The following is a 15,728-nucleotide window of genomic DNA, read 5'->3' as shown; positions in this document are numbered from 1 at the left end:
GCAACTTCATTTGAAGCCTACTCGTGACAATAAGCGATTTTCATTTTTTCATTTTTCAACTAACCTGTGAGGATGGAGTAATACTTTGGAGCTCTCGAGTCGTCGCTCCATCCCCAGCGAGGGGATCCCTCTTACAAGAATACGCAGTGCCCATCCAGCCCAAACAAAGATGAAGATGCTGGCTCACAGTTCCATCTGGTGCTGTGTGTATAAAGCTATCAAGGAAGTGGTACCGCAATGCATTTCCTGCTAAGAGAGTACTATTTGGCATTCCCTGCCAAATTCAGCAATTGTTACCTCCTTCGGCCAATCTGTATTCCTGGGAGTGGCCGAGTCTCCCACGAACCAGAGTGCACTTAGATTATGCAGGCCCTTTCATGGGCAAGATGTTCCTTGTCTTCATAGATGCTCATTCCAAATGGCTATCCATTCAAGAGATGGGAGCCATGACCTTGATGGTTACTGTAGACTCCTTACACTGGGTATTCATCATGCACGGCCTACCGGAAGCCATTGTATCCGATAATGACACTCCTCTTATTGGGGGAAATTTCCAACTCTTTGTTCAATCAAATGTAATCCACCCTACCATATAGCCATGTATTCAATGGATTGGTGGAAAGGGCTGTGCAGACTTTTAAAAAAGCTATAAGGAAGCAATCGGACCAGCTGTTGCACCAAAGGGTTAGCAAAGGCAATTTGGGGTTTTTGGCTTGTCCTATTGGCCTACCACAAGGGTCTCATAGACTCATAAACCCCCTACAGTGCAGAAGGAGGCTATTCGGCCCATAGAGTGCACCGACCCACTGAAAAATCCCAGCCTATTCCCATAACCTAGTAACCCCACCTAATCTTTTGGAAACCAAGGGCAATTTAGCAAGGCCAATCTACCTAACCTGCCCATCTTTGGACTGTGGGAGGAAACTGGGGCACCTGATGAAGAGCCACGCAGACGCGGAGAGAACGTGCAAACTCCACACAGACAGTAACCAGAGGCCGAAATTGACCCCAGGTCCCTGGCAGTGTGAGGCAGCAGTGCTAACCACTGAGCCACCATGTCACAGGTCATGCAGGCTGAATTGCTTATGGGCCGTCGCCTTATAACTTATTTGGACTTGATATTTCCTAATTTAGTGGGGAGGGTGGTGGTACATCAGGCCTCCCAGAAAAATAAGCCTACTTCACTGAAGGTTGACAAATCCTTCCAGGTGGGTGACCTGGTTCTAGTTCAGAATTCCGCCTCGGGCCCACTTTTGCTAACGGGCCGAATTGTTCCAATTGGGACCTTTGTCGTATGTGGCCAATGGCAGGAGTGTGTGGAAGCATGTCGGCCATGTGAGGAGCCAGGGCGTGGTTACCCCATTCCAGATCAGGTGGGTCCAATTATTGCTGCCGGCACTTGTGTGGATGTTCCAGAGCGGAGGAAACTGGGAATTTCAGAGTCACTCCTGCTGGCAGTCCGGGTCAATGTTGCCAAAGTGAGTATGCCTGCAGAAGAGGTGGATTCACCTAAACCATGCAGACTAGACTCCTCAGAGATGGTGGAGCTGGTGGGAAGGGGTGGAGGGGAGGCAACGAAGGAGGGCCACGAGAACTTGAAGGCCCCCAGACAGACTGACTCTGTGATGAGCTATTTTACTTTGTATCTCTTGATCTTATATTACCATAGAATTTACAGTGCAGAAGGAGGCCATTCGGCACATCGAGTCGGCACCGGCTCTTGGAAAGAGCACCCTACCCAAGGTCAACACCTCCACTCTATCCCCAAACCCAGCAACCCCACCCAACACTAAGGGCAATTTTGGACACTAAGGGCAATTTATCATGGCTAATCCACCTAACCTGCACATCTTTGGACTGTGGGAGGAAACCGGAGCACCCGGAGGAAACCCACGTACACACGGGGAGAATGTGCAGACTCCGCACAGACAGTGACCCAAGCCGGAATCGAACCTGGGATCCTGGAGCTGTGAAGCAATTGTGCTATCCACATAATTTACCGGTTTAACCCAAGTTAACTCAGTTTTAGGTCAGTTGGCTGAACAGCTAGTTTGTGATGCAGAGCAAGGCCAACAGCACGGGGTCAATTCTTGTACCGGCTGAGGTTATGCATGGAGGCTCTGTCTTCCCAACCCCGCCCCTCGCCTGAGGTGTGGTGATCTTCAGGCTGAATCGCCACCAGTCAGCTCTCCCCTCAAAGGAGAAAGCAGCCTATGGTCATCTGAGACAATGGCAACTTTACATTATGCTAATTTACTTTGTAAAATGTAATACAGTACAACATTTATTGAGGGTGGTTGGGGGGGGGGGGGTGGTAGCATGGCCCCTTTAAGAGGCGGGCTTTGCAGTCTACGTGACTGGCTTGGGAGCAATCACATGGGAGTGTGCGAACACCAGCCAATAGAAAGAAAGCGTGGGGCCCTGGGTGCTGGGGCCCAGGCAGAGTGGAGCCCGGAGCTGGAGAATCAAGACCTATCCAACATTGCTCTGTGCCTGTATATAGTTGTCTTTGTCTGCTGTTAATATACCCTTTTTAGTTGTTGATGAAAGTCTCCAGTGCATTGTCTCGAGGCACCACACCGAACAAGTGGACACCACAAATTTTTATACTTTAGACGTGATTGGCCTTTTTGACAAAGTATTTTTGAGTAATTTACTAGACACATTGAAGCGATAAAATAAATTGTATCAAATGCATTCTTGTTTCATTTATTTGGATAATGTTGTGCACAAACTGATGTGGAGCAGCTTCCCTCCTCAAACAGATTCAAAACAAAAACCAAACACATTTTCATTAAGTAATTGTTCTGTACACCCCGGCCCAAATCATCCTTATTGAATGCTCGATAATGCAGAAGCTGTCGATTGATGGGAGAATCAGTGGACCTAGAGAAATGATTGTGACCAAAGAGGCCTTGGGTTGCTTTATGTCGCTGTCATTGGTGCTCATTTCTAGCTGGAACATGGCTGTTGAAGAAATTGGATCATGTTCCTCATTTGGAATCCAGGTTGTGCACCAGGATTAAGAAAAAAAAAATCCATTGATCATTTTGTGAAATTGGGCAGGCCAAGCCAGCAGCTGAGCCACCAAAGTGATACATTTAACTCATGGTGCTTAGAGGTAGCAGGAACCTTCAACAGCACTGATTGAAAAGTTTACCTTTTGCATGTCACTATCAGTGCTGCTTTGTCTTTGTGGACTGCTTGTCAACGTCGAGGTTTTTCTGACTTGTGCAACTGACTTTCACAAAGTGTAAGGTGCCACATAGGTTACTACACAATATCAGGGCTCATAGGATTAGCATGTGTTGAGAATTGGTTAATGAACAGGAAACAGAGCAGGAATAAATATGACATTTTCAGGTTGGCAGACTGTAATTAGGAGGACAGTGCAGCGATCAGTGTATGGACTTCAGCTAATTACAACCTGTATCGAAGACTTAGATGCAAGAATTGAGTATGACATATCCAAGTTTATTTTTGATACAAAGTGAGGTGGGAAAGCAAACAGTGAAGAATGCGCAAAGTGGCTGTGAAAGGATATAATCTGGCTGGGTGAGCGAGCAGCAATATGGTCAGAATTGTTTTTTTTTTAAAAGACAATGGGCGAAATTCTCCGACCCCCACGACGGGTCGGAGAATAGCGGGAGGGCCTTCCCGACATTTTTCCCGCCCTCCCGCTATTCTCCCCCACCCCCCGCCCAACTCCCGACCCGAATCGCTGCCGCCGTTTTTTTTACGGCCGGCAGCGATTCACAGCTGTTCGATGGGCCGAAGTCCCAGCCCTTTACGCCGTTTTTACGAACGGCAAACACACCTGGTCTGGCCGTTCGTAAAAACGGCGTCACAAACTCGCTTTTCATAACCATGGCACCGATTGGCACGGCAGTACCATGGCCGTGCCAAGGGTGCCATGGGCCCGCGATCGGTGCCCACCGATTGCGGGCAGCGGGCCCGATGCCCGCGCACTCTTTCTCCTTCCGCCGCCCCGCAGTATCCATTCGCGGGGCGGCTGAGGGGCAACCCGGCCCGCGCATGCGCGGGTTTCGCGCAAATACGCGATGACGTCATCCGCGCATGCGCGGGTTGGAGTCTTCCAATCCGCGCATGCGCGGCTGACGTCATATGACGCGTCAGCCGGCGCTAACTCCGGCAAGCGGGCTTAACGATATTCGTTAAGCCCGTCATGCCGGAGCCTACGGCGTCGGGCTGCTAGCCCCGACCGGGGACCAGAATCGGTTCCCGGTCGGGAAGGGGCATGCTGGCGTCAAACCTGCCCGGGTTTGACGCCAGCTTTACGATTTCTCCCGTTTTGGGAGAATCGCGCCCAATATGTTTTGAATGATGAGGGACTAAAGAATGTGTGCAATCAGAGGGACCTTGTATATGTATCATAATATCTTACTATGCAGGTACAGGATCTAACAATTGGGAAGGAAAATGATAAGTTAGCTTATTGTAACGAGGAGATTGAGTGTAAAAGTAAAAAAAGGATGGTATTCTCCCAAGCCCCCAGCTGGCAGGTTTGATGAAGGGCATGGCAGGAGGACCAGATATCGGTTTCACACTGGCGTGAATTTACAGAAGGACCTTCTGCTGGTACCCACCACGGTGGGTTGTCAAACATGACAGGGGCTGGCTTAAACCTCATTGGCATCCCATTAATCGAATGTCAATGAAGGCCAACCCTCTTTTCCCCCTCTCCCACATGAGATTCTCCACAGTGCCAGTGGGAAAAACATTTGGAGCAACGGGACATGCGGATGTCAGGACATATCTGACAAATGCCTGGGGCTGCCTCCAGAGTTCAGGATGGAGGCCCCTCACATCCCTTGACCCGAGAACAGCACAGCTGTGGATCGGGGGTTCACCTGCAGGTGGACCTCCAAATTCAGCGTCCTTGAGGAAGCCCATCTTCCAGACTCTGAATGTTCCAGGAGATCAGTCATCATTCTTAGGAGGTCCATCTTTTGGTCTCAGAGTGCACCCAGAGATCTACCTTCATTTTAAGCAGGTCTACCTTCTTTCTTCAAGAGTGAATCAGTATTGTTGGCGCCTTTTCAATATGGACCTGGGTACAACGGCGGACTACGTGCCAACAGTCCTGCTCCGCCACTGAATACAGCGTGAAGCACCTGGGTGCGTAATTAATGAGTTCGGGGCCAGAGGATTTGCCGTGTTTTCCTGCTGGCTGGGGTAGCCAGAGGCACTCATGTTGCTGCATGAACCTCAATACTTGGTCTGAAAATGGGAATATTCCACCCAAAGTCTTACTGGAGGGGTACAGGGCCTTGGTGAGGCCACATCTGGAGTAGCATGTACAGTTTGATCCCATTACCAAGGGAGGGATATGCCTGCCCTAGAAAGGAATGCAACAGAAGTTCACTAGACCGGTTCCTGGAGGGAGATTAAATGGACTCGGCCACTATTCCCTGAAGTTTAGAAGAACGAGAGGTAATCCAGTTGCACCATATAAGGGGCGGGGTTCTACCCTAACCAGCGGGTCGGGCCATACCGACGCCGAGGAATGGCATGAACAACTCCGGCGTCGGGCCCCTCGGAAGGTGCGGAATCCTCCGCACCTTCAGAGGCTAGGGTGGCGCTGGCAGGGTTGGCACCGAGCCAGCCGGCGTGGAAGGGCTTGGCGCTGGCTGGTACGAGTTGACGCATGCGCGGGAGCGCCAGCGTGTGCTGTGCAGGGGGGTTCTTCTCTGCGCCGGCCATGGCGGACCGGTACAGCGTCCGGCGCGGAGGGAAAGAGTGCCCCCACGGCACAGGCCCACCCGCGGATCGGTGGGCCCCGATCGCGGGCCAGGCCACTGTAGGGGCCCCCCGCAGGGCCAGATCCCCCGTGCCCCCCCCCCCCCCCCTCGAGGACTCTGCAGGCCGCCCACAGAGCCAGGTCCCGCCGGTACGCAGACGGCCGCTCGGCCCATCACGGGGCGGAAAATCGACGGGGGATGGGTCCCTCCAACGGCCCCCTACCCGTGCGACACGATTCCCACTCCCGACGAAAAACCTGCACCGGAGAATCCGACAGCTGGCGTCGGGGTGGCGGGGTGGGATTCACGCCTCCCCCCGCTGATTCTCTGGCCTGGCAGTGGGTCGGAGAATCCCGCCCAAGATTTGTGAGGGGCTTGACAAGATGAATGAAGGGGGATTTTATGGAAGCATATAAAATTATGAAGGGAATTGATAGGATAGAAGCAGGCAGGTTGTTACCGGGTGAATCTAGAACTAGGGGGTATAGCCTCAAAATAAGGGGGAGCAGATTTAGGATTGAGTTAAGGAGGAACTTCTTCACCCAAAAGGTTGTGAATCTGTGGAATTCTCTACCCAGTGATGCAGTTGAGGCTACCTTGTTGAATGTTTTCATGGCAAAGATAGATCGATTTTTGAACAGTAAAGGAAGAAAGGGTTAGGGTGAGCGGGAAGGTAAGTGGAGCTGAGTCCACAAAAAGATCAGCCATGAAATTATTGAATGGCGGAGCAGGCTCCAGGGGCCAGATGACCTACTCCTGCTCCTAGTTCTTATGTTCTTAGATGCGGAGAACAAGCTTTCCTTGGCTGGATAATGTATAAGGAGGGATCACAGTCTTTGAATAAAGGATTTTGGTCTGAAATTAGTTTTTTTTTCACCCAAGGGGTTACCAATCTTTGGAATTCTGTAGTCTATCGAGCCATGGATGTTCAGTCATTGAGTTTATTCAAGACTGGTGGATAGATTTGTGGGAAGTTAGGGATATGCGGGTAAGCAGGAAGTAGATCACCCACAGAATTATTTAAAGTGAAGCAGGCTCATGAGTCAAAATGGCCAACTCCAGCTCATATCTTTTACGTTCTGGGTACTGCTAACAAATCTTTGCTGGTGCTGGACTGATTTTATCTGCCTTCAGAACAGTTTTAATGCTGCCATTGATGACTAGAAGGTCTACCTTTGGGCCTAGTGGACAAGAAAGAGTAGCCAAGCAGACAGGAGCAGCTGTGAGTTGATTTACTATGCGGTGACCGTCCTTAAGCTGCCATCAAAAGTACACATGGTGCCAGTCTGTCTGAACTGGCACTTGCTCGGATCCGATCGAGTGATGATGCTCCCTCCTGAGGGATGCCCACATTTTCAGCACTTGAAATTAAAGCGAGGGATAAGGGTTAGCTTTCGTGTGAAGGTAAAGTTGGAGGGGAAAGTAGCTGGTGAAAGCAGCTGCACTCGGTCACGCAGTGCGTGTGAGGAGAGGCAAAAGTAAGAGAGCAGGAGGATAAGGTACGAAAAAGCCTGTGTTAGCATTTCCCCCAGTATCGCCACGAACCAGAGCCTTGACGCTCCCTCTGCCTGTGATGCTTTACATGTTTTCCTCCACAGGAGTTAGGATGGACAGCAACACTTGGCCTCCTCTGGTTGTGGCATCTTGTCACCAATTGTGTTGAGCCTTCTCGCTAAAGAAGAAGGTGTAAACCAAGGGCTCAAACACTGCATCAGAAAACCCTAGATCCCCTCTGCAGATCCTTGGCAGATATTTCACCTTGCTCTTCGCAGGCCTGGCACATCTCCCATTCACCAGGGATTGTCTCCCTTTAAAGTGGCATCAGGAAAGCCTGATTTCCTGCTCCTTCAAATGGGTGCATAACCAATGTGAGGCTGCCTGACAATGATGAGCTGGCATCTCCGTGTTCACATCATGCCCATGGATACTGTTTTGGGTATAATTGAATTTCCAGGTTCGAATCTGTGGAGATTTAATTCCCAGAGATGTCCCAAATGCAGAATTATTACAAAACCTGAAGCCTACCTGATCAATATATACTGGGGTTCAGATGCACACTCCGTGTTTTAAAATACAGATCAGTGAAACAAGAGTTATACTTTATTGGCCATTGAGCTGCCTCGTGTGATTATTATCACATTTTGTGTCTCTGTACATGTAATAAATCTCAATTCTGCAGTAATCTCTCTTGTGAGCAATCAAAATAAATTTGCTTGCTATTCATTACCCTCCCTGCTTTCCAAACTAAAATGAATCGTGAAATCATAGAATCCCTGCAGTGCATATGGCGGTAATTTGACCCATCAGGTGTGCACCAACCCTCTGAAAGAGCACCTATCTAGGGCCAGGCCCCCACCCTAACACTGTAACCCCCACCTAACCTTTTGGGCACTAAGGGGCAATTGAGCAATGCCAATCCACCTAACCTGCACATCTTTCGACTGTGGGAGGAAATCGGAGAAACCGGAGGAAACCCTGGCAGACATGGGGAGAATGTGCAAACTCCACACAGATAGCCAGCCAAGGTCGGAATTGAACCCGGGTCCCTGGTGCTGTGAGGTAGCAGTGCTAACCACTGTGCCACCTTGCCGCCACCAAGGATTTCTTTCTTTCTTTGCTTTCCTTTTTCATCCTGCCATCCGTCCTTCTTTTGTTTCCCCTTCTTCCTTCTCCCTCAGTCCTTTGCTCTTCCCCGCCCGCCAAAGTTTACTCATCCATGTGTTGCCTGCACAGCTCAACATATCTTGGGTCTGCTGTAAACAGTCTTGTGTTCTCTCTTTTTCCTCCAGGCTTTGATACTTACTTCACCAGTCGGACCTTGGAGAACAATCGACGGAATGTCTGGTTCGCAGAATTCTGGGAAGAGAACTTTGACTGCCAAGTGACGCGCACGGGATCGAGAAAAGACACGGCCAAGAAATGCACAGGTTATCAATCTTTCTGTCCAATTTCAATGTTGACTTTTGCATGGGAGTCTCACAAAACAGCAGCTTAGTAACAATTTTGAGAATGAATGTGATCAAATTAGGCGGACAAAAGGAAAGTATGGTGCAATGTCGCAGTCAGAATGACTTTATTCATTCATATTTTATGAGATGACCAGTTCCATTTTGTTGTTCACCTATTAATAATGTAAACATGTTGCAGATTGATGTTTAACACATTCTCAAAAAAGCGGAAAAGTGCTCTTCATTCTGGCTTTTAATACAATAGATGCATCAATATTACTGATGTATGATAAATTGGTTGCGTAATTGAATGCATTACTCTGGCATTGATGCAAGTGTAGTCACTTGTCATTTCACTCAGAAGATTAGATATTAGGAACTCGTTCTGGATTTGATTATATAAAAAAACCATAAAATTGTGAACAGTGACAGGAATGTCTGATCTTCACCATGCTGCATAACTCAAGGTGATAGGATTTTATTTTGGTTGGCTCTCTCCCTTTCTCTTCCTGAAGGTGCAGATCAGGGCAGAGTTTGGTTCCACCGCCACCTCTTGGCAAGTGGTCACTCTTCAATCACTGCAGCTGGGCACCAACAGGATGTTATTCGCCTGAGCAGGGTATCACAGATGAGGGTGTTCCTTTCCTCACCTCATAATGTTTCGTGCAAGAGTCACTCGATAGTAAATTAGAGCAGGGACCCATTTTTGTTCTATCCAGGGACTGTACAGCAAAGTGGAATGGCCCTCAACAGTATCTCGCGAAGATCAGCTAATGGTAAAGATAAAGAATGAAACCGGAGAAATGTGGCTATGTGGCTTAATATGAACCCAGAAGGAAAAAGCAGTTAGGCCCAGTATTCTACTTCCCCATTTTACTAAGTCAGGCAGCAATGTTAGATCTACCTCAGGCATTCTTTTGGGATTCCTCTGCTCTGAATTGCATAATTTAATTACAGTGCTTCTCATTGCAATTGGCAAACTATTTGGCAGTATAGCATAATTTGTTCAGTGACATATCACACTGTCATCTGCATGAGTATCCAATCACACTGAGTCATGCTGAGTTCTCCACCTCCGTTTGTCTTGATAGATGTGGGGAAAACACAGAGCAAGGTGGAAAGTACAGGGGAATACTTTCTGTTCAAAGTACTCCTCTAAAATATTTCGAAAAATCAATACAAATAAAATAAGCTTTCACTATTTGTTTTAAAAGAGCATCTGTGTGCCTCAAAGTAGAAACCTGGGAAGGTTGTATTTGCGAAATTAAATGGTTGCAGTTTTGTCCTCAGGGCTGTTTGAAGTTCTGGTCCTGAACGTCTCACTGACAGTATCGAAGCATTTCCGATAAGAAGCAAATTCAAAATGGCAGCTCAAATAAGTGGCCCACTCCCCAAGCAGAAATGAGTGGGAGAGGGAAGAATACATTAAACAGAAAATAACATCACTCTCCATTCAAGAGCCCATGATTCTTGATAAATTTGCGGGGCTTGGACCTAATAGTGGGGAGTTGCATTAATTTGATAATTCTTTCTAAGAGCAGACACAGGCGTGATTAACCAAATGGCCTCCCTTGGTGTTCTAGGTTTCTATTATTCTAAATAGGCTTTCCAGAAATTAAAAAATTGCATTAATAAAGTTGTATCTGCTTGTTCTAATACCTCAAGCAGAACAAAGGCAACTCATTGTCGTATTTGATGAAGAAAATGGAATTCTCATATTTTGACCAACATTCTAACCGCAATCAACAGCATGGAAATAAAATAGACAAACTGGTCATTGACTAGTCCTTGGGCAAATGCCTAGTGTTGGGACTGGCTGAGTTGCTCTTGCAGAGAACTGACAGAGACACGATGAGCCGAATGGCTTTCTCCTGTGCTGTTGTCTTCCTATGATTCTACGATTTATCTCATTAGCTGCTCACAGACCCTTGATGTGCTGCACCTATGAGCTACCATGTTATGCTTTCCTGACACAGTAATAGAACTTCAAAGTTAATTCGCTGGCCAGAAAGCTGATGGACTATCTGAGAGATACAACTTTTTTAAAAATTTAGAGTACACAATTCTTTTTTTTCCAATTAAGGGACAATTTAGCGTATTCAATTCATCTACCCTGCACATCTTTTTTGGGTTGTGGGGGTGAGGCCCACACAGACAGTGGGAGAATGTGCAAGCTTCACACGGACAATGACCCGGGGCCGGGATCAACCTGAGTCCTCGGCTCCGTGAGGCAGAATTGCTAACCACTGTGCCACCGTGTTGCTCTTGTTTGGGAGACACGTTAAGGTAATGGAGACATAGAGACATAGGACATACAGTGTAGAAGGAGGCCATTTGGCCCTCACTTCCACCCTGTCCTCGTAACCCAATAACCCCTCCTAACCTTTTTTGGTCACTGAGGGCAATTTATTATGGCCAATCCGCCTAACCTGCACATCTTTGGATAGTCGGAGGAAACCGGAGCACCCGGAGGAAACCCACGCAGACACAGGGAGAAGGTGCAGACTCCGCGCAGACAGTGACCCAGCGGGGAATCGAAACTTGTACCCTGGTGCTGTGAAGCCACAGTGCTATCCACCTGTGCAACTGTGCTGCCCATAATAATAAATATAAAAGAAAGTTCTGGCAGCACAGTGGCACAGCGGTTAGCACTGTTGCCTCACGGCGCCGAGGTCCCAGGTTCGATCCCGGCTCTGGGTCACTGACCGTGTGGAGTTTGCACATTCTGCCTGTGTTTGCGTGGGTTATTCCCCCACAACCCAAAGATGTGCAGGGTAGATGGATTGGCCATGCTAAATTGCCTCTTCATTTGGTATTCTAAATTTATTTTTTTTTAAATAAAAGAAAGTTCTTTCAGAGTATTTCGTCAAACATTTTTTTTCTTGCTTCTATAAAGCTTTTGTGTTGGCTATCTTCCGGAAGCTGTTCACCTGTTTTATTAGTTTTTTCCAAAAAGAATATGCTGGAGTTTTAGATGAACGTGTTGACCAAATGTTTCAAAGAATGCATTTGACGCCATTTCCTTTTCGTTATGTTTTCATCTCAACCTCAACTTTGAACCAGAACATCCCATTCAATTGAAATCACCTTATTTTCACCTCCCTCGTTAGCTGTCCTTCCAGGTTGCATGAGTGAGTTCGACAATTTGCGGCGAATTGAATGCAGTTTGTTAATGAATTGAATAGCTCCCAAGGATCCATTATCCTCCGTATAATTGGTGGTGTTGGTGGTGGAATTGCAATATTAGCAGCTGTCATTAGAAACGATTAAGAGCGCTGCTGCTTTAAGTGCGGCAATATTTGAATTGAAAAGTCCTTGAATGAAGGGCAGAGGGTCAGGCTACGGTTCACAACTTTTACCGATTATAACCAGTCTGGGACCCAAATTTGCATTGTTAGATAGGTTGCTGCATGTTCCTCGTGGGAGCCATATCTGAAAAAGACATCAGCATTTGAAGGCGCAAGGGAATTATTTTTTTTCCAAATGAGCAGTTATCTATTTCTAGTCGATGCCAGTTTGGAAATCATCTCTTACATTTCTTAAAATAGCTGACCCAACTAGGAAGACAACATAAAAGCAAATTAGTGCGGATGATGGAATCTTAAACAAAAACCATGACCATAGCTTTGACAAAGAGTCATCCAGACTCGAAATGTTTGCTCCATTTTCTCTCCACAGATACAGTCAGACCTGCTGAACTTGTCCAGCATTTTCTGTTCTTGCTGTCGATTCGACAAGGCTCCCTCCTTTCTAATAGCGACTCGTGCTTTTGCTTTGTGCGAAATGAGAGTGTGGAATAAATGGGTAACTGGGAAAAGGTATTCCTGATGCAAGACTAGTTTCATTGGACTCTAGGGGCCACTCCAGCCTCAATTAGCATGTGACATGATGTCTACTGCGTTAAGTGTTCTCTCGATCCATGGTGCAGAAAGTTAGTGGTGGAATGTATTTGGAAATCATAGACAGTTGAACACATTCCACCCTTATCCCACTGTGGAAAGCCTCAGCTGCTTGTCAGCTGGCCACAAATAAACATATGTAGACCATCCATTACCTCCAGCATTCTGGAATCAAACTATTGGTTTCCAAAACACGTTCACAGCTGGCTTGCCCCTTGTTCCATTGCTGAAATTTCCATTGCACCATTGACAGTGGCTGACACCCATTTGTGTTGTTAATTATGGCAATTAGGATGTAAAGTAATGTAATACTTATGCCATCTAGCAGCAACTAGTTTTATCATATTTCAGGTACCATGGTTGTGTGGGACCCTACTGGTTTGTTTCGATCCTAATTTAGATTGCTTTAGGAAGGCAGAGGAAACTCTTGCCCATAAGATTAACTGGCCAATTGTCTCATTTGCTATGTGTGGAACCTTACTGTACATGAAAGGATTGCTATTCATTATCTACACGATAATAACCACATTTAAAACTTCACTGGCTGTAAAGTATTTTGCCAGTTCTGAAGGCGAGAAAGGTAATCTATAAAAATGCACAAATTTCTTTCATACATTCTTTATGTTGTATTCTTAATGTGCTGGTTCAGAAATCTGCCGGGGGGAGGTTTAATACCAGAGTTTAACAACAAGACTACCTTCACTGGTCAATATACACATTGGGGTTCTTACAATTCTACAGGCTATTAGATTGGCCTTATCAGCAACCTCATAAATAGGGCTCAACCTATTTGCTCACCATGCACGTTTGAAGCTGAAACAGGGTGCAAGAAAGGCATACTATGAGATGATGATCAGATCATTTTCTACTGCATAGCACGCAAACCCGTGAATGGGCCGAAGCCCATCACTTTCAGCCCTGAAAAGTCAGGTAGTCTGGAAGGGTCAGGTATCTCAAAACTCTGAGTACCGGCAGAAGCAAGTTGTTCATACAAGAGGGCTAGAATACAAGACCAGGGATGTACGTCTGAGGCTGCGTAAGGCTCTGGTCAGACCCCATTTCAAGTATTGAAAGCAGCTTTAGGCCCCATATCTAAGGAAGGATGAGCTGGCCTTGGAAAGGGTCCAGAGGGGGTTCACAAGAATGATCCCTGGAATGAAGAACTTGCCGTATAAGGAACGGTTGAAGACTCTGGGCCTGTACTCGTTGGAGTTTAGGGATGAGAGGGGATCTTATTGAAACTTACAGGATACTGCAAGGCCTGGATAGAGTGGACGTGAAGAGGATGTTTCCACTTGTAGGAAAAACTAGAACAAGGGGACACCATCTCAGACTAAAGGGACGATCCTTTAAAACAGAGATGAGGAGGAATTTCTTCAGCCAGAGGGTGGTGAATCTGTGGAACTCGTTGCTGCAGAAGGCTGTGGAGGCCAAATCACTGAGTGTCTTTAAGACAGAGATAGATAGGTTCTTGATTAATAAGGGGATCAGGGGTTATGGGAAGATGGCAGGAGAATTGGGATGAGAAACATATCAGCCATGATTGAATGGGGGAGCAGGCTCGATGGGCCGAGTGGCTGAATTCTGCTCCTATGTCTTATGGTCTTATGGTCTAATGGATTCACTCTGCTACTATGCAGTATTCACCACGAACAGGATGTTGCCGTCAAGCCAAAAAGATGTTCTATCTCTCACACAAATGAATAATATGGTGTTTGAATTTCATAGAACATAGAATTTACAGTGCAGGAGGAGGCCATTCAGCCCATCAAGTCTGCACCAGCCCTTGGAACGAGCACCCTACCTAAGCCCAAGACCCCACCCTATCCCCATAACCCAGTAAACCCACCTAACCTTTGGACACTAAAGGGTAATTTAGCATGGCTCACTTATCTTGCAAATCTTTGGACTGTGGGAGGAAACCAGAGCCACCCGGAGGAAACCCACACAGACATGGGAGAAAGTGCAAACTCCACACAGTCACCCAAGGCCGGAATTGAACCGGGGTCCCTGGAGCTGAGAGGGAGCAGTACTAACCACTGAGCCACCGTGCCGCCCCAGGGCATTGTGATGCTAGGCATTTGGCCATAAGTCCCAAAGCATGGTGGTTTTTATTAAACAGCTTGTCCCAGCCATTGTTGGCAATGGGCAAGGACAGACCATACCCAACAAGCTCATGCTTGCAAAACTCAAAACACAGTGTCCAACATTTGCTAAATAATCCTCAGTGTGCTAACAATTATTTCAATGACCAATTTAAGATTGTCAGTCAGGCTCATAGTGTGGCACATTTGCATACACGTTGCTGCATATATTACAGATATACATATTAAGCTCATATATTATTACACAAGGTCATATTAATTACATATAGAAAGAACATGTGCACACATTGTGCTTGCTTCGCCTCAACAAAATAAGTGACAGCCATTCACTGGTCCATTGCTTCGGGCAATATCTTGACTCATCAGAGTGAAGCTGCCTGCTTTAAATTTCAAACAATTCTTGACAGTTAACTGTCAGTCATTGTCAACTGCCACATTTTCCAATCAGAGTCCAATCAGCACTTTCTTCTAATACAGTATACATTTTTTTGATTTCCTTTATGTTGTGTTCTTGCGAATGTCCTGATGAGTGCAAGGTGAAAAGCTTCCACCAAAATATGTTTCCTTTATTTTCAGCATACCTAAGTTCAGTACTACCAAATAACTAATTGAATTCTTAGGTGTTTGCTCAGGCTCGGGGCTCATCCTGGGGAAAGATTAAGCTGCCCATTCTTACACAATAATTAATTACATTTTCAGTTGGTAATGAAATAAGCCATTTGTTCAATAGAATAAAATAGGTACCAACAGCGATGATGAGGTTAACAGCTGGAATTGATCCCAAAGCAGAATACAATTCACATCATTCGGAATAAGTCAGGATCAATTCCAATCGGATTGATTCTGACAGAATTCCATCTGGAACTCATCCTAAATTAATTATGAAGATGCCGTACACCTGTTTGATATGCTAATAGAGAATTTGGATTCCTACAAATATATTCGTCAAGGTGAAAGTCAATCGTTTTCACAGTTTGTGGAAAATGCATTAGAAAACAACCACAGTTAGAAGTT

General features: G+C 46.5%; 1 protein-coding gene across 2 annotated transcripts in view; it reads left to right on the top strand.

Moving 5' to 3' along the window:
- Positions 1–15,728, top strand: part of LOC119973148 (metabotropic glutamate receptor 7-like) — a 967,737-nt gene that overhangs the window by 529,818 nt on the left and 422,191 nt on the right. For both annotated transcript variants that reach the window (XM_038810761.1, XM_038810760.1), the window contains exon 6: positions 8,552–8,689. In XM_038810761.1, the coding sequence (XP_038666689.1) occupies positions 8,552–8,689 (138 nt within the window). The remainder of the gene's footprint in view (positions 1–8,551; positions 8,690–15,728) is intronic.

This window comes from Scyliorhinus canicula, chromosome 11, assembly GCF_902713615.1.
Source record: "Scyliorhinus canicula chromosome 11, sScyCan1.1, whole genome shotgun sequence".
NCBI lineage: Eukaryota > Metazoa > Chordata > Chondrichthyes > Carcharhiniformes > Scyliorhinidae > Scyliorhinus > Scyliorhinus canicula.
The sequence above is the reverse complement of the archived record's forward strand: the minus strand, read 5'-3'. Positions and strand labels throughout refer to the sequence as shown.